This window comes from Salmo trutta, chromosome 25 (genome assembly GCF_901001165.1).
Source record: "Salmo trutta chromosome 25, fSalTru1.1, whole genome shotgun sequence".
NCBI classification, from domain to species: Eukaryota; Metazoa; Chordata; class Actinopteri; order Salmoniformes; family Salmonidae; genus Salmo; species Salmo trutta.
This window is the reverse complement of record NC_042981.1, coordinates 2,792,607-2,812,593: the sequence shown is the minus strand read 5'-3', so window position 1 is coordinate 2,812,593 and position 19,987 is coordinate 2,792,607. Positions and strand designations below refer to the sequence as shown.

The following is a 19,987-nucleotide window of genomic DNA, read 5'->3' as shown; positions in this document are numbered from 1 at the left end:
AACCTATAGCCTAATCTATAGCCTATTAACCTATAGCCTAATATATAGCCTTTTAACCTATAACCTAATCTATAGCCTTTTAACCTAATCTATAGCCTAATCTATAGCCTAATCTATAGCCTTTTAACCTAATCTATAGCCTTTTAACCTAATCTATAGCCTTTTAACCTAATCTATAGCCTTTTAACCTATAGCCTAATCTATAGCCTTTTAACCTATAGCCTAATCTATAGCCTTTTAACCTAATCTATAGCCTAATCTATAGCCTAATCTATAGCCTAATCTATAGCCTAATCTATAGCCTTTTAACCTAATCTATAGCCTTTTAACCTAATCTATAGCCTTTTAACCTAATCTATAGCCTTTTAACCTAATCTATAGCCCTTTAACCTATAGCCTAATCTATAGCCTTTTAATCTATAGCCTAATCTATAGCCTAATCTATAGCCTAATCTATAGCCTTTTAACCTAATCTATAGCCTTTTAACCTAATCTATAGCCTAATCTATAGCCTTTTAATCTATAACCTAATCTATAGCCTAATCTACAGCCCTTTAACCTATAGCCTAATCTATAGCCTTTTAATCTATAACCTAATCTATAGCCTAATCTACAGCCCTTTAACCTATAGCCTAATCTATAGCCTTTTAATCTATAACCTAATCTATAGCCTAATCTACAGCCCTTTAACCTATAGCCTAATCTATAGCCTTTTAATCTATAACCTAATCTAGAGCCTTTTAACCTATAGCCTAATCTATAGCCTAATCTATAGCCTAATCTATAGCCTTTTAACCTAATCTATAGCCTTTTAACCTAATCTATAGCCTTTTAACCTAATCTATAGCCTTTTAATCTATAGCCTAATCTATAGCCTAATCTATAGCCTAATCTATAGCCTATTAACCTATAGCCTAATCTATAGCCTTTTAACCTAATCTATAGCCTTTTAACCTATAGCCTAATCTATAGCATTTTAACCTATAGCATTTTAACCTATAGCCTTTTAACCTATAGCCTAATCTATAGCCTTTTAACCTATAGCCTAATCTATAGCCTTTTAACCTATAGCCTAATCTATAGCCTTTTAACCTAATCTATAGCCTTTTAATCTATAGCCTAATCTATAGCATTTTAACCTATAGCCTTTTAACCTATAGCCTAATCTATAGCCTAACCTATAGCATTTTAACCTATAGCCTATTAACCTATAGCCTAATCTATAGCATTTTAACCTATAGCCTAATCTAGAGCCTTTTAATCTATAACCTAATCTATAACCTTTTAACCTAATCTATAGCCTTTTAACCTAATCTATAGCCTTTTAACCTAATCTATAGCCTTTTAACCTATAACCTAATCTATAGCCTTTTAATCTATAGCCTAATCTATAGCCTAATCTATAGCCTAATCTATAGCCTAATCTATAACCTTTTAATCTAATCTATAGCCTATTAACCTAATCTAGAGCCTTTTAACCTAATCTATAGCCTTTCAATCTAACCTATAGCCTTTTAACCTAACCTATAGCCTATTAACCTATAGCCTAATCTATAGCCTAATCTATAGCCTATTAATCTATAGCCTAATCTATAGCCTATTAACCTATAGCCTAATCTATAGCCTATTAATCTATAGCCTAACCTATAGCCTATTAATCTATAGCCTAACCTATAGCCTATTAATCTATAACCTAACCTATAGCCTATTAACCTATAGCCTATTAACCTATAGCCTATTAACCTATAGCCTATTAATCTATAGCCTATTAATCTATAGCCTATTAATCTATAGCCTAACCTATAGCCTATTAACCTATAGCCTAATCTATAGCCTATTAATCTATAGCCTAACCTATAGCCTATTAACCTATAGACCAATCTATAGCCTTTTAATCTATAGCCTAACCTATAAATAAAATTACTTCTGAAAATGTTGAAAATACAATAACAATTTTATTTTATTTATTATTATAGAAATAGGGAATTATCTGAGAAAAGTCTCAGGATGCCCAATATACCTGTCCAGACCTGTACTTGACATATCACGCTCACCTCTTGACTACAGAGCTACCATCCATCTCGCTGGTGGAGGTCACCTCATTGCAAGCCAGCTTCTGGGGCTCTGTCTTCAGTGTGTCTGGGGCTGGGGGTGAGACAGTGGGCTGTGGCTGTGGACAGGCAACACCGCAGATGTCCATGTCTCTATCCTCTGGACCTGAGGTGTCAATGGTGACCACTTCAGCTGGAGCTGCCTGGGGGAGTACGACCATCTCCAGAGAGGAGTCAGAGTACTCCTGCTTCTCCTCAGGTCTAGTGGCTGGAGACCTTGGTGGCCTTGGAAGCTCTCCCTTGTCCTCTGATGCTCCGGGCGGGCTGGAGGTGGATGTGGAGGAGGATGTGGTGACCTGGGGTCGGCATCTGCCGCTGGCTTTCCTGCGGGTGCCGAGGAGTCTGACGGGTCGGGTGAAGGATGTCTCCGTCTCCAGTTCTGTGTCGCTGTTGTCAAGCTGTTGCTCCTCCCCCTTGGCCTTCCTCAGCACCCTCTTCTTCTTCAACTTCCTCACGCGCTTTACGGTCTTCACTTCCGCCTGAGGCGGAGCGATGGACGGAGCGATGGACGGACGAAGGACGGGGGAGGTGTCTAGGTCCTGGACCCCGGCTCTGGAGCTCTTGCGACTGGATGGGCCTGACAGGGAGGCCGGGTGGGGCTTGAAGTTACCCCTGTCTTCTGTTGTAACCTGGACACCCCTCTCTCCCGAATGGACCAGGCCTGGTGAACCTGCTGAGGGGTCCTTCCATTCTACACATGCTCCTACGGGTAGTCTGCTGTCCTCTTGAGAGAGCTCTCTACTGGCTCTGTGATGCTCAGACTTCCTCCCTCTGACCGGTTGGCAGCTGAGGACACAATCTAAGAAAAGAACGAGAGAAACGGAGGATTAAATTCAGGCCATTTCTGAATGAAAGTTTATCAGTGTGTGTGTGTGTGTGTGTGTGTGTGTGTGTGTGTGTGTGTGTGTGTGTGTGTGTGTGTGTGTGGTGACAGGACATACCTGTGCGAGGGGCTGTAGGGATAGGTGTGGGTTCTGGAGTGGTGCTGTGAGGACCGTGGTGAACTCGCTGGTGGACTGTAACTGTGCTCTCCGCAACCTCTGTCTCAGTGGTCACCCTACCAGGGGACAGGGGCTCCTGCTTGATAACTACTGACTGTGTGACAGGCTGGGTCTGGGGCTTGTGGCTAGGGGACAGGGAGGGGGGCGTGGAGCAGAGGGGGAGGTAGAGGGGAACCTGGTTAGGATTGGTGACAGGGGCTTCTGTTAAAGGCGACAGCAGGGAGGGGGGCATCTCTAAAGGCATCTCCTCTTCACAGCTCTTCACTCTGGGCAGGGAAAGGTCGTCACCACCTGAGATACAGACCAAGAGCCAAAACAGAACATATTAAAAACCGTATTGTAAGACATTACAAAAAAGGTTCATACATGCATATAACAAGTTACCCAAAACCCCATATTTCAAATAGTGAGAAAAGACAAGATGTCAGATCCACACCTACTTATTCAAATAAAAAGAGCGGTCATTTAGTTGACACAAAATCATCATCTTACCTTGAATCCCTTGGAGCAACTCAATACGCTTCCTTCTGAGAGTACTCATCTCCATGGAAACCTGAGAGACCATCAAAACAATAACATGATGTTAGGCCAAGACCTTTGGATGGGTTTAAGTTCCTCCTTATCATGTTATAATGGGCCTCTGGGTAATTTCTGTCTGGGGTTCTACCGCTGTACCTTCAGCTTTCTTTACCACATGATGGGGGACAGACACTGACAAGGACTTCCTGGTTGTCCCCAACAGCTCATACCACATGATGGGGGACACACACTGACAAGGACTTCCTGGTTGTCCCCAACAGCTCATACCACATGATGGGGGACAGACACTGACAAGGACTTCCTGGTTGTCCCCAACAGCTCATACCACATGATGGGGGACAGACACTGACAAGGACTTCCTGGTTGTCCCCAACAGCTCATACCACATGATGGGGGACAGACACTGACAAGGACTTCCTGGTTGTCCCCAACAGCTCATACCACATGATGGGGGACAGACACTGACAAGGACTTCCTGGTTGTTCCCAACAGCTCATACCACATGATGGGGGACAGACACTGACAAGGACTTCCTGGTTGTCCCCAACAGCTCATACCACATGATGGGGGACAGACACTGACAAGGACTTCCTGGTTGTCCCCAACAGCTCATACCACATGATGGGGGACAGACACTGACAAGGACTTCCTGGTTGTCCCCAACAGCTCATACCACATGATGGGGGACACACTGACAAGGACTTCCTGGTTGTCCCCAACAGCTCATACCACATGATGGGGGACAGACACTGACAAGGACTTCCTGGTTGTCCCCAACAGCTCATACCACATGATGGGGGACACACACTGACAAGGACTTCCTGGTTGTCCCCAACAGCTCATACCACATGATGGGGGACACACACTGACAAGGACTTCCTGGTTGTCCCCAACAGCTCATACCACATGATGGGGGGGACACACTGACAAGGACTTCCTGGTTGTCCCCAACAGCTCATACCACATGATGGGGGACACACACTGACAAGGACTTCCTGGTTGTCCCCAACAGCTCATACCACATGATGGGGGACAGACACTGACAAGGACTTCCTGGTTGTCCCAACAGCTCATACCACATGATGGGGGACAGACACTGACAAGGACTTCCTGGTTGTCCCCAACAGCTCATACCACATGATGGGGGACAGACACTGACAAGGACTTCCTGGTTGTCCCCAACAGCTCATACCACATGATGGGGGACAGACACTGACAAGGACTTCCTGGTTGTCCCCAACAGCTCATAAAACATGATGGGGGACAGACACTGACAAGGACTTCCTGGTTGTCCCCCAACAGCTCATACCACATGATGGGGGACACACACTGACAAGGACTTCCTGGTTGTCCCCAACAGCTCATACCACATGATGGGGGACACACACTGACAAGGACTTCCTGGTTGTCCCCAACAGCTCATACCACATGATGGGGGACACACACTGACAAGGACTTCCTGGTTGTCCCCAACAGCTCATACCACATGATGGGGGACACACACTGACAAGGACTTCCTGGTTGTCCCCAACAGCTCATACCACATGATGGGGGACACACACTGACAAGGACTTCCTGGTTGTCCCCAACAGCTCATACCACATGATGGGGGACACACACTGACAAGGACTTCCTGGTTGTCCCCAACAGCTCATACCACATGATGGGGGGGACACACTGACAAGGACTTCCTGGTTGTCCCCAACAGCTCATACCACATGATGGGGGACACACACTGACAAGGACTTCCTGGTTGTCCCCAACAGCTCATACCACATGATGGGGGACACACTGACAAGGACTTCCTGGTTGTCACCAACAGCTCATACCACATGATGGGGGACACACACTGACAAGGACTTCCTGGTTGTCACCAACAGCTCATACCACATGATGGGGGACACACACTGACAAGGACTTCCTGGTTGTCCCCCAACAGCTCATACCACATGATGGGGGACACACACTGACAAGGACTTCCTGGTTGTCACCAACAGCTCATACCACATGATGGGGGACACACACTGACAAGGACTTCCTGGTTGTCCCCAACAGCTCATACCACATGATGGGGGACAGACACTGACAAGGACTTCCTGGTTGTCCCCAACAGCTCATACCACATGATGGGGGACACACACTGACAAGGACTTCCTGGTTGTCCCCAACAGCTCATACCACATGATGGGGGACAGACACTGACAAGGACTTCCTGGTTGTCCCCAACAGCTCATACCACATGATGGGGGACACACACTGACAAGGACTTCCTGGTTGTCCCCAACAGCTCATACCACATGATGGGAGACAGACACTGACAAGGACTTCCTGGTTGTCCCCAACAGCTCATACCACATGATGGGGGACAGACACTGACAAGGACTTCCTGGTTGTCCCCAACAGCTCATACCACATGATGGGGGGGACACACTGACAAGGACTTCCTGGTTGTCCCCAACAGCTCATACCACATGATGGGGGGGACACACTGACAAGGACTTCCTGGTTGTCCCCAACAGCTCATACCACATGATGGGGGACACACACTGACAAGGACTTCCTGGTTGTCCCCAACAGCTCATACCACATGATGGGAGACAGACACTGACAAGGACTTCCTGGTTGTCCCCAACAGCTCATACCACATGATGGGGGACAGACACTGACAAGGACTTCCTGGTTGTCACCAACAGCTCATACCACATGATGGGGGACAGACACTCACAAGGACTTCCTGGTTGTCCCCCAACAGCTCATACCACATGATGGGAGACAGACACTGACAAGGACTTCCTGGTTGTCACCAACAGCTCATACCACATGATGGGGGACAGACACTGACAAGGACTTCCTGGTTGTCACTCTGGGATTAAGAATGTCCTATTTGAACTGAAATGTAATCTGACAGGACCCAGTGTAGTCTGGGCTGGGAGGTGTAGTACCTGCTGTTTGACCACTAGGAGGCGCTGGACCTCCATGTAGGCAGCCTGTAGAGCAGCCCTGGCCTGCAGCAGGCTGTTGTCGACCCCTTGGAGAGACCGGCTCAGATCCTCTTCTCTCAGAGACACAGCAAGGAGATGGTCCACCTGCAGACGCTCTGGAGGAGAATACAATACAATGATGGGTTTACTGAGTGACAAAAAAAATACCTGGCCTGAGCAGGGACCATCTGAGACAGTATTACAGCATCACATGTATTACTATAGACAGTGTACTGAATCACGTATTATTATAGACAGTTACTACAGTAACAGTTGCTACAGTAACAGGATGTTCACCTTTCTTGGACTTGACCTTCAGTCTTTTATTCTTCCTCTCTAAATTAGGGATTTCAGGGCATGGAATGTCCCCTGCTGCACGCCGTTTCATCCTGGCTCCCTGCGTGTCGGTCTGCTCGGTCCCCGAGCTGCTGTCCCCCATCACGGAGTCAGGTCTCGGCTGGACCCCTGGTGGCCCCTCTGGTAGTGGCCCCTGTCCTTCTCTCTGTGCTCTGTCCTCACACTGTGTCCCCTCCACTTTAGGCTGCTGGGGGTCTCTGAAGGACGACGAGCTTTGCTGCTCTGAGCTGCATCTCACTTCCCTTCCAGCCCCATCTCCGGGTGCCCTCTCTCCTGACATTGCCTGACCTTGGGTCTGACCCCCGAAGAGAGAGGAGAGGTTAGCGGTCGAGCGGTCTGGAGCCACGCTACTCTCCGAGAGGCTTCGTTTGCGAGGAGTCACGGGGGCGAGGGATGGTCCAGAGTCGCCGAGGTCGAAGAGGGTCTCCCACTGAAAGCCCTCGGTCAGAGGAATGTCTTCTCCCTCCTGGTCACAGGACACCATCTCTATACCAAACCTGATAAGACGAGACAGGACACATGTTCAGTCATACGTTACCATCAACTCTACAGACATTTAACGACAAACTATTTTTTTTGGGGGGGGCATTATGGATTCCATAAGGAGTTGACAAGAGAGGAGAAACAGACTGGCGCCTAGGCTACTGTTAAAAAGGCAAAAAGGGGCTCTACACTCAGTGGCCAGTTTATTAGGTACAACATCAGGTACCCGGGTTCGACTACCCCCTTTTTGACTCCAGAACATCCGGAATTATTCGAGGCACGGAAACATTTCTCAATTATTATCATCATCATCATCATCATCATCAAGGGACCTAACTAACGTGTGCCAGGAAACCATTCCCCCACACCATTTACACCACCGTCCGTCCACCAGCCTGTACCGTAGACACCAGGCAGGATTGGGGACATGGACTGTTAGAAGGGGAACCCGGTATTGGTAGTCTGACGCAATAGGCCCCTTCAGTGACCAATGAGCTGTGCGTTCGGTGACGTCGTTCTACACACCACGGTTGTTACTGCGTTATTACTGCTCCGTTTGTGGCCCGCTTGTTAGCTTGTACCGTTCTCCTTGGACCTTTTCTCGTCAAACGAGCTGTTTTCACCCACCAGGACTGCAAGCTGACTGGATGTTTTGTTTTGTTTTTGTTTGTCGCACCGTCGTTCTCGAAAAGAGAAAGTGGGCGGACGTTTTTCTGAGATACTGTATCTCGGAACGCCTCGTACTGTCGATCCTACCACGCTGAACGTCGCCTAGTGGTTAGAGCGTTGGACTAGTAACCGAAAGGTTGCAAGATTGAATCCCCGAGCTGACAAGGTAAAAATCTGTCGTTCTGCCCCATGAACAAGGCAGTTAACCCCACTGTTCCTAGACTGTCATTGTAAATAAGAATTTGTTCTTAACTGACTTGACTAGTTAAATAAAGGTTAAAAAGAATTACATAAAAAATAGGTCACTGCCCATTCTAACGTTCAATCAAACAGTAACTGAATGCCTTGATGCCTGTCTGCCTGCTTTATATAGCCAAGCCACGTCTACGCGACTCACTGTCTGTAGGAGCGATCCATTTCTGTGAAACGGGGTGGTGTACCTAATAAACTGGCCACTGAGTGTATGTGCCAAGCATCAGAGTAGCAGTGCTAATCTAGGATCAGGTACCCCCTTTATCTCTATAATTACTATACACTGACTATACCAAACATTAAGAACACCTTCCTAGTATTGAGTTGCACCCCCCCCTTTTGTCCTCAGAACAGCCTCAATTCATCAGGACATGGACTCTACAAGGTGTTGAAAGCGTTCCACAGGGATGCTGGTCCATGTTGACTCCAATGCTTCCCCACAGTTGTGTCAAGTTGGCTGGATGTCCTTTGGGTGGTGGACCATTCTTGATACACACATGAAACTGTTGAGGGTGGAAAAACCCAGCAGCGTTGCAGTTCTTGACACAAACCGGTGCGCCTGGCTCCTACTACCATACCCCGTTCAAAGGCACTTAAATATTTTGTCTTCCCCATTCACCCTCTGAATGGCACACATACACAATCCATGTCTCAATTGTCTCAAGGCTTAAAAATCCTTCTTTAACCTGTCTCCTCCCCTTCATCTACACTGATTGAAGTGGATTTAACAGGTGACATCAATAAGGGATCAAATCTTTCACCTGGATTCACCTGGTCAGTCCATGTCATGAAAAGAGCTCAGTGTAATATTACTATCTAAAAGGCTAAACTGATCCTAGCGCAGAACTCCCATACTGAGACGCGTCGTACATCACGCTGCATGTAACTCTCCGGATGACCTCTCACCTGGGCATGCCTTTCCCTTGCTGCTGCTTCTTCCTGTGGACTTCCTGGTACACCTGGTCCCAGTTGACACAGCGTCGTGACCCCGAGGAGCTGATGAGCTGTCTTAACGTCGGTTTCAGCCCCGAATCCTTCTCCGCGTCCCCTCTCCTCGTCCCGCTCACATTCCTGATCCGCCGGGCGATGTTCAGATTGGGCTCGTGGCCGCCGCCGCTCTTGGTCTTGGAGCCGATGTGTCGGGTGAGGTCCCTCTTCAGGGCTAAAGGTAAGGTGGGTTTGGTCTGGGTGGAGCCTGAGGAGGGGTCAGAGGTCGTGTGGAGGTCAAGGTTAGGGTCGACGGTTCTCAAGGGGTCACCGTCTGACCATAGCCCAGCGTCTGCAACTTCCATGGCCTCCTCTCCGGCACCAGCCACCAAGCCCCTCGCCTCCTCCTCCTCCCCCACCGCCTCCTCCTCCACCTCCCTGGGAGAGAGAGAGAGCACAGCCCCCCCTGGGGACTCCACGGTGGAAGTACTGACCTGGACAGACTGAACAGAAAGGTGGTTGTCTAAGGGAGACGTCACAAACTCCATCATGGTCTCCAAAGGAGGCTCGGTAGCAGCAGCTGGGTTAACTCTGCTGCTAGCTCTGTCCTGTCTGGTCTGTCGAGACGTCTTCCCTCTCTTCTGTCTGTTGTTGTCGTCTCCGATCTTAACGCCCTCAGAGCTCTCCACCTGTTGTTGTTGTTCTTCGATGTGTAGCACCATCTTCCTCTCCTTTATCTCCATCCTATGGTCGTTGGACACCATCTTCAGTCCCTCCGTCCTGGGGTTAACAGCGGACACTTCCACGGAACTCCTCTTGTCTAGCAGTGTCTCCTTGGCTCTCCTCAGCATCTCGGTCAGCAGCTGTTCCTGGTCCTGCTGAGGGGAATTTGATCTCTGCCTCCTCCCCAAATCCTGGCTTCTGTGTCTGGTCAACCTGGGCTGGTCCGAGTCCTGGCTGGAGGCACGGCTCAGCTGGGTCCTGGGCTGGTCCGAGTCCTGGCTGGAGGCACGGCTCAGCTGGGTCCTGGGCTGGTCCGAGTCCTGGCTGGAGGCTCGGCTCAGCTGGGTCCTGGGCTTGTCCGAGTCCTGGCTGGAGGCACGGCTCAGCTGGGTCCTGGGCTGGTCCGAGTCCTGGCTGGAGGCTCGGCTCAGCTGGGTCCTGGGGGTGGTAGAGGGGCTGGAGGCCCTACTGAGGTGGGTCTTGGGGCTGGAGGTTAGATTGGGGGTGGGGCTGGAGGCTCTACTGAGGTGGGTCTTGGGGCTGGAGGTTAGGTTGAGGGTGGGGCTGGAGGCTCTACTGAGGTGGGTCTTGGGGCTGGAGGTTAGGTTGAGGGTGGGGCTGGAGGCCCTACTGAGGTTGGTCTTGGGGCTGGTAGTAGAAGAGGAAGACAGGCCTTTCTCAAGGCACTCTGATGGCTTAGTTGCCCTCCGTCCGGTGGAGGTGGACCCAGAGGAAGAGGAGGTGGTTTGTCTGTCTGTCCTCAGACTATTGTTGGTATCACTACTACTGATCCTTATAGAGATGTCTCTATGTTTCCTGGGTTCCCTCACTTCTACACTGTGATCAGGAGACCTCTGATGCTGTGTTGCTCTCTGCTGGCCTGCTCGCAGGTCCCGTCTGGACTGAGTCGGCTGCAGACCCGAGGAGTGGTGGAGGTCCAGCGTTATGTCACGTCTGGGCCTCAGGTCCACATCTCTGGCCTGGGCCGAAGGGATCTGGGGGGTCTGGAAGGTTGGGGGAGGAGGAGGACCCTTTGGGTGCTTCTCTGAGGGGTGAGGATGAGGGTGAGTCTCCTTATGAGACGGATAAGGGGACCAGCGACAGGCCTTGTCTAGTTTAGGATTACTACCGGACGCCTTGGGCCCCGTGCCGCTTTTACGGTCACGTTCTGCTCCGCCGGCTGGCCCTTCCTGGGCCAAGTTCTGGTGTCCACCCTTCCTGCCGTCATCCTGCGGTTTAAAGTGAGCGTCTCGATGTAGCTGGTCGAAGGACCCGACTGGATCCAGCTGGTCGCTGGTGAAGTCCATCCTGTGAAGAGACTCTGTGCTGCTCAGCCCTTCCGTCATGACAGGGTCAGCGAGCACACCAGGAAGTCCGTTACCCCCTCTGCTACTGCCGTATAGACTCGTACTACCTCCTCCTCCTCTGCTGTTCTGCTGCCAGGCTCCCCTCCCTCCTCTCTGCTGCTGTGTTGGAGGCTGGAGATAGTCTTCCTGCTGCCATCTCTTATTGGTTCCCTCTCTGCTGTGCAGGCTGCCACTGCCTCTCTGTCCAGCGCACCACTTGAAGACGTTGTGTTGTCCCTGCGCGTGCCAGGTAGAGCTGCGGCCCTGCTTTCTGTCGTGCCAGTGAAACCTGATGTCCTCCTGGGTCTCCCAGGGACTTCGACCCCCAGCGGGGTTAGAGCTGCAGTCCCAGGACGCCTGCCCTTGCCAGGTAGGCCCATTGCATTTTCGAGGTGGTGGCGGCGGCGGCGGTGGTGTTGGAGGGGTTTTGTTGAGGTATCTCCAGTCCCACGACGCCCCCTTCTGGTAGAAGTACTGCCGTGCGTCATTCCACTTCTGGATCTGTTGCTGCCGTTTCCGACTCTCCTCTTCCTCTCTCCTCTGCTCCTCTTCCTCTCTCCTCTGCGCCTCCTCCTCTCTGGCACGCTTTGCTGCAGCCTCCTCCTCTCTCCTGGAGACATGAGAGAAAACACACACAAGTCAAAACCACTCATAGATCTGGTCTACGGAGCCTTCATGATATAACCTACTGTAACATCCTTCATAGATCTGGTCTACGGAGCCTTCATGATATAACCTACTGTAACATCCTTCATAGATCTGGTCTACGGAGCCTTCGTGATATAACCTACTGTAACATCCTTCATTGATCTGGTCTACGGAGCCTTCATAGATCTGTGGTTTTATGACATTGAGTGTATTTACATCCATACTAATAATTCAACATTTAACAGACTATGGTAGTAGACCAAATATAGCATTAGCCTTGTCATCACTTTATTCTGCTCATCTTAAAAATGGACGTACGGTCGACGTCTACGTAAGCATATGCTGATTAAAAACACTGGGTTTTCTGAGCAATCTTTTAAATGATTAGGACACGTGAACAGTTATAAATCAGAGTTCCAGCGGTGGATTTGATCTGGACCAGCACCAGCAGCCTCACTCTTATTCACCACTGAAGTGAGTTTGGAAAAACTAAAAATATGAAGAATCGAACTCAGAATCAAATAGGCTTCCCAAAAACAACATGGTCGCTGCGACAGAGCGTTTATCAGGTAGCCTGATTACAGTTGTGTCCATGTAAACAGGATTTTTTTAGGGAAATTGTTCTTCTTGCAAAGCATGTCAACATTCTATTAATCTGACTACACACAACAAACTATTAATCTGACTATACACAACAAACTATTAATCTGACTACACAAACCAAACTATTAATCTGACTACACACACCAAACTATTAATCTGACTACACACACCAAACTATTCTATTAATCTGACTACACACAACAAACTATTCTATTAATCTGACTATATACAACAAACTATTAATCTGACTACACACACCAAAATATTAATCTGACTATACACAAACTATTAATCTGACTACACACACCAAACTATTAATGACTACACACAACAAACTATTAATCTGACTACACACAACAAACTGTTCTATTAATCTGACTACACACACCAAACTATTAATCTGACTACACACACCAAACTATTAATCTGACTACACACACCAAACTATTAATCTGACTACACACACCAAACTATTAATCTGACTACACACACCAAACTATTAATCTGACTACACACAACAAACTATTAATCTGACTACACACAACAAACTATTAATCTGACTACACACAACAAACTATTAATCTGACTACACACAAAAAAAAATATTATTGTGTGCATGTAACCATACTAAATTGTGACATTTGAAAGTCTGCCTAGCAACACTATCTATTCCCCCCAGTTGTCAGCAGCAGTGAGTTTTGGCATGGTCCTCCTGTGCCCCTGGGGGGTGCATTCCAAACAGCACCCTATACAGTGTGCACTACTTTTGACCAGGTTCCAGTGCACTATAACGAATAATGTGGCATTTGGGACAGGCCCCTGCCCAGAGTGTTAAACTCCACGAGGTCTGCGGCTGCGGTCCGGGCAGAAGGTCTGTCATATGACACAGGGACAGCTGCAAGCCAACTGCTGCTGGTGACACACACACACACCCTACTGTTCTAGTTGGACAAGCCTCAAACATCCTTAGGTATTTTCAGACCCATCTCAAGACCCATTTCAGTTCCTACTGAAAAACCTTCCTTTAGCCTAGGGCAGGGTTCATCAACAGGCGGTCCGCGGCCTGAATTTGGCCCCCGGGTGGTTTTATTTTAGTTTTCTGAACCAGAAAATGTGTGTTTTTGGAAAGGAGGGGGGGGGGGGGACGTTAAAAAAAAAAAGAATAAAACACCAGGAAATGAGCTCCAAGTGATTTGACTATTGGACATGTGTTTCCTAAGTATTCACACACATCGTTAGAGAGACACGTGATCACATACAAATGTAAGCAAGATTTGAAATGATGTTTTAATCAAATATTATATGTGTTCGGGTTTCTTGCTGTCAATTTGTAATTATGTTCCGGACCCCCGACCAACCCGCTCAATAATTAAGTTGATGATTCCTGGCCTACGGCTTAAGTCTTTCAACGCTGTGTGGAAAACAGGTCACATAATATGTAGGCCAGAAATACAGGTCAAAGGTCAATAACATGTAGGCCAGAAATACAGGTCAAAGGTCTATGACATGTAGGCCAGAAATACAGGTCAAAGGTCAATGACATGTAGGCCAGAAATACAGGTCAAAGGTCAATAACATGTAGGCCAGATATACAGGTCAAAGGTCTATGACATGTCGCTCTGGATAAGAGCGTCTGCTAAATGACTTAAATGTAAATGTAAATGTAGGCCAGAAATACAGGTCAAAGGTCTATGACATGTAGGCCAGAAATACAGGTCAAAGGTCTATGACATGTAGGCCAGATATACAGGTCAAAGGTCTATGGAAGGCTGATGTGTTTTCCAACTGAACATCCTACCACCACTATCTGTGACTCAGCCCTCTCTTCAGAAAGGTTAAACTCGTGACCCCTGGCAGCCCGTGACCCCTGGCAGCCCGTGACCCCTGGCAGCCCGTGACCCCTGGCAGCCCGTGACCCCTGGCAGCCCGTGACCCCTGGCAGCCCGTGACCCCTGGCAGCCCGTGACCCCGGCAGCCCGTGACCCCGGCAGCCCGTGACCCCTGGCAGCCCGTGACCCCTGGCAGCCCATGACCCTGGCTGCAGAGTTTCTGGTGCAATGCAGATACTGAGTGACACAGCGTACAGTCTATAGGCAACAATCAGTGCTATTATTATCGATCAATATTATCAATATCAAAAATGATCACATCAATATCTTTATAATCAGATATCATTATCATTTATTACTAAGTTGAGACGCCCCAAACCAACAATATTTCCACTCCTATACATGGAGGACAGTTTTCCACTCCTATACATGGAGGACAGTTTTCCACTCCTATACATGGAGGACAGTTTTCCACTCCTATACATGGAGGACAGTGAGAGGACAGTTTTCCACTCCTATACATGGAGGACAGTGAGAGGACAGTTTTCCACTCCTATACATGGAGGACAGTGAGAGGACGGTTTTCCACTCCTATACATGGAGGACAGTGAGAGGACAGTTTTCCACTCCTATACATGGAGGACAGTGAGGGGACAGTTTCTGTGAACACTCCTTCTAGAAGCCATAGAGGACAGTGAGAGGACGGTTTCTGTGAACACTCCTTCTAGAAGCCATAGAGGACAGTGAGAGGACGGTTTCTGTGAACACTCCTTCTAGAAGCCATAGAGGACAGTGAGAGGACGGTTTCTGTGAACACTCCTTCTAGAAGCCATAGAGGACGGTGAGAGGACGGTTTCTGTGAACACTCCTTCTAGAAGCCATAGAGGACAGTGAGAGGACGGTTTCTGTGAACACTCCTTCTAGAAGCCATAGAGGACAGTGAGAGGACGGTTTCTGTGAACACTCCTTCTAGAAGCCATAGAGGACAGTGAGAGGACGGTTTCTGTGAACACTCCTTCTAGAAGCCATAGAGGACAGTGAGAGGACGGTTTCTGTGAACACTCCTTCTAAAAGCCATAGAGGACAGTGAGAGGACGGTTTCTGTGAACACTCCTTCTAGAAGCCATAGAGGACATGTTGTGGAATGTGATGAAGCTGGAGTGAGAGGCTGCTGGGACTGTAATGCTTTTTTTAGTATGTAACCCTGACACACACAACCCCTCCCTCCCTCCCTTCCTCCCTTCCTCTCTCCCTCCCTGACATACGACCCCTCCCTCTCTCCCTCCCTCCGCCCTGGACTCCCTCCTTCTGCCCTGGATTCGCTCCCTCCCTCCCTCCCTCTTTCTCTCTCTCTCTGCCCTGGACTCCTTGACACACGACCCCTCCCTTCCTCTCTCCCTCCCTCTGCCCTCCCTCCTTCTGCCCTGGACTCGCTCCCTCCCTCCCTCCCTCTTTCTCTCTCTCTCTGCCCTGGACTCCTTGACACACGACCCCTCCCTTCCTCTCTCCCTCCCTCTGCCCTGGACTCGCTCCCTCCCTCCCTCCCTCTTTCTCTCTCTGCCCTGGGCTCCTTGATACACAACCCCTCCCTCCCTCTGCCCTGGACTCCCTCCCTCTCTGCCCTGGACTCCCTCCCTCTGCCCTGGACTCCCTCCCTCCCTCCCTCTGCCCTGGACTCCCTCCCTCCCTCCCTCTGCCCTGGACTCCCTCCCTCCCTCCCTCTGCCCTGGACTCCCACCCTCCCTCCCTCCCTCTGCCCTGGACTCCCTCCCTCCCTCTGCCCTGGACTCCCTCCCTCCCTCTGCCCTGGACTCCCTCCCTCCCTCTGCCCTGGACTCCCACCCTCCCTCCCTCCCTCCCTCTGCCCTGGACTCCCACCCTCCCTCCCTCCGCCCTGGACTCCCTCCCTCTGCCATGGACTCCCTCCCTCCCTCTGCCCTGGACTCCCTCCCTCTGCCATGGACTCCCTCCCTCCCTCTGCCCTGGACTCTCTCCCTCCGCCCTGGACTCCCTCCCTCCCTCCCTCTGCCCTGGACTCCCTCCCTCCCTCCCTCTGCCCTGGACTCCCTCCCTCCCTCCCTCTGCCCTGGACTCCCTCCCTCCCTCTGCCCTGGACTCCCTCCCTCTCTCCCTCTGCCCTGGACTCCCTCCCTCTCTCCCTCTGCCCTGGACTCCCTCCCTCCCTCCCTCTGCCCTGGACTCCCTCCCTCCCTCCCTCTGCCCTGGACTCCCTCCCTCCCTCCCTCTGCCCTGGACTCCCTCCCTCCCTCCCTCTGCCCTGGACTCCCTCCCTCTCTCCCTCTGCCCTGGACTCCCTCCCTCCCTCCCTCTGCCCTGGACTCCCTCCCTCCCTCCCTCTGCCCTGGACTCCCTCCCTCCCTCCCTCTGCCCTGGACTCCCTCCCTCCCTCCCTCCCTCTGCCCTGGACTCCCTCCCTCTCTCCCTCTGCCCTGGACTCCCTCCCTCTCTCCCTCCCTCTGCCCTGGACTCCCTCCCTCCCTCTGCCCTGGACTCCCTCCCTCCCTCCCTCTGCCCTGGACTCCCTCCCTCCCTCCCTCTGCCCTGGACTCCCTCCCTCTCTCCCTCTGCCCTGGACTCCCTCCCTCCCTCCCTCTGCCCTGGACTCCCTCCCTCTCTCCCTCTGCCCTGGACTCCCTCCCTCTCTCCCTCTGCCCTGGACTCCCTCCCTCCCTCCCTCTGCCCTGGACTCCCTCCCTCCCTCCCTCTGCCCTGGACTCCCTCCCTCTCTCCCTCTGCCCTGGACTCCCTCCCTCCCTCCCTCTGCCCTGGACTCCCTCCCTCCCTCCCTCTGCCCTGGGCTCTATGAGCAGCAACCATAGAGATAGAAAAGAGGTCTCATCTTTGACGCCGTGCCATTATATGGCGTCTGTGACAGAACGATGCCTTACATTCATCTAGAGTCCTCTTTCTACCTCTATGAGCAGCGGTACTGTTCACGTCACAGCTAAATGAGAAGAGTGACCCAAAACCATGACACCTAATACGTGACTATACATGGTCCACTAGTCCAGACACACAGACCAAACATCACGATACTACGTTATGATCAGACTACGGCCAGTTCTAAGGTTTTTTTTCTTCCCCAAACCAGGAATAAAATGTTCTCGATTCAAATCACAAGAGTTAAACAGACAGATAAACAAATATGTGTGAGAAGAAGATCACCCCTCTTCTTCTCCTTCTTCTTACCTGATCACTTCCTTCCGGATCTCGATCAGTTTGACCAGCTCTTTGTCGAAATACTCCTCTTCCTGGTCGTTCCCGGCACCTTCTCGTTCCGCCGTCTCCACACGCTGCTTGTGCACCCTGCTGGATATGTGGTCGGCGTAGTCCGTTAGGCTCACCATGGTCACCCGGCACACCCGGCACTCGTGGCCACAGTCTCTGGGGAAGGAAGGGGACAGCGGGCTTTCAATAATAACACCCTCCGGCATGGTGATATGTGCTTCTAGTCACAACTGGTCTGGGTCTCCCTGTTCGTCTACAGAAGAGCACTTGGACAACGCCGGTTCTAAGTTTAAGGAATAATTCAATGTAATCAAAAGGAAAAAAGGAGAGTACTCAACGATCCTTATTAAACAAAAAAATACTCTTCCCGTTTCTTTGATTCTTCAGAGATCAGGAGGCAAAATTACGTATTATTTGCTGTCGTTTCAAGAAAAATAAAAAGAGATCAGCTGGTTTTAAGTCTTCATGAACATCTTTTAGGATTCTAGATGTTTCCAGCGGGTCGGTGGAGGCAGTTTGGCGGGAAGAGGAGGAGGGCTGGCGGAGAGCAGGAGACTGTGTGTTGTCGGTAGCATGGTAACATTTATCCCACGATACACACTACACAGCCATCCAGGCAGCCCAACGGAGCACGGCCGTGAGGTGGCCGACGTGGAGACAGGCAGGGAGGGAGGGACGGCAGCCTCAACCTAGCAACCCTGCTGCTGCTGTCATGGTGGAAGTCCGCTGTGCTCTGGGGGCTGTGCTCTGGGGCAGCCTCGCTCTATTTCTGCTATGCACCTCAGATAACAACCCCCCCCCCCCCATCCTACCGAATACCCAACTGTGGAGCTGCTAAGCCTGTGAACCAATCACGAGGCTAGTTGTAACCGGAGCCTTGGCCAAAGAGCAGCTGTAGATAATTCACCACCACCAGAAGAAGAAGTGTGCATCCTATATGGCACCCTAAACGCTACATAGTGCACTACTGTTGATCAGAGCCCTCTATAAGGGAATAGGGTTCAATTTAGGACGCCTACACAAACCATCGACCTAGTATGTCTACCACTGTAGAGGGGCCTGAGAGGTAGCGTGACTTTATTGGCTAGAGTTTCTGAAAGGTTTGAACCCGTCGTCGTTGTCCTGACCTCAGCTCCCTGACGTTCTGTTAACTCGTGGATGAGGTTCGGGGGTTTGATTTGGACGTGTAACGTTTAGTCTTGTGCAATAGTACGAAGGGCACAAGACAAAACAATAGGTTGAATATCGTAATCTGTGAATCAAAACAATGGGTTCAATAATGTAATCAGTGAATCAATACAGGCTAGATCTTTCCATTTAGTCTCTAATCAAAATGTGTTTTTCATAGGTTTGTGGTGGACTGCAATTCTCAAAAAAATATGATAACGTCTGTAAGTGAATGTCCATTTTACTGCCAATGACAAAGACGTTAATTCATTTTAAATAAAAAGGAACAATATTTTAAAAAGTCATAAGAAAAGACTAGGAACTCATGAACTAATGATAATATAGTATACTTATTTATCTTAAAAAAACAGAACTAACAAATGTACGCTAAATTGTAACACATTCCCCTCTCCTTCCCCCTAGGTGTTACAGTTAAGAGCCTGACCGCTGCGATCACATATTTCAGTAATCTCCAGGACAGTCACTTGAAAATAGTTGCAGACTGCGTCCCACATGACACCCCATCTCCCATTTAGTGTACTTCTTTTGACCAAGACCTTAAAGGTACTCTGGTCAAAAGTAGTGCACTATGTAGGGAATAGGGTGCCATTTGGGACGCAGCCGCAATCTGTTGCTCCAGTCACTTGGTCGGGGCCTGTTGCTCCAGTCAGTTGGTCGGGACCTGTTGCTCCAGTCAGTTGGTAGGGGGCCTGTTGCTCCAGGCACTTGGTCGGGGCCTGTTGCTCCAGTCACTTGGTCGGGGCCTGTTGCTCCAGTCACTTGGTCGGGGCCTGTTGCTCCAGTCACTTGGTCGGGGCCTGTTGCTCCAGTCACTTGGTCGGGGGCCTGTTGCTCCAGTCACTTGGTCGGGGGCCTGTTGCTCCAGTCACTTGGTCGGGGGCCTGTTGCTCCAGTCACTTGGTCGAGGCCTGTTGCTCCAGTCACTTGGTCGGGGCCTGTTGCTCCAGTCACTTGGTCGGGGGCCTGTTGCTCCAGTCACTTGGTCGGGGGCCTGTTGCTCCAGTCACTTGGTCGGGGGCCTGTTGCTCCAGTCACTTGGTCGGGGGCCTGTTGCGCCAGTCACTTGGTCGGGGGCCTGTT

The 19,987-nt window shown here is 50.2% G+C and overlaps 1 protein-coding gene across 3 annotated transcripts in view; it reads right to left on the bottom strand.

Annotated features, from left to right (window-relative positions):
* znf106a (zinc finger protein 106a) overlaps window positions 1–19,987 on the bottom strand; it is a 44,713-nt gene that overhangs the window by 10,157 nt on the left and 14,569 nt on the right. For 2 of the 3 annotated variants that reach the window (XM_029712609.1, XM_029712611.1), the window contains exons 4-10: window positions 17,681–17,875; window positions 9,301–12,000; window positions 6,931–7,487; window positions 6,595–6,749; window positions 3,605–3,665; window positions 3,053–3,403; window positions 2,055–2,910 (exon numbers count right to left, since the gene is read on the bottom strand). In XM_029712609.1, coding sequence (XP_029568469.1) covers window positions 2,055–2,910; window positions 3,053–3,403; window positions 3,605–3,665; window positions 6,595–6,749; window positions 6,931–7,487; window positions 9,301–12,000; window positions 17,681–17,875 — 4,875 coding nt within the window. The remainder of the gene's footprint in view (window positions 1–2,054; window positions 2,911–3,052; window positions 3,404–3,604; window positions 3,666–6,594; window positions 6,750–6,930; window positions 7,488–9,300; window positions 12,001–17,680; window positions 17,876–19,987) is intronic. The other variant, XM_029712610.1, reaches the window with a different exon arrangement.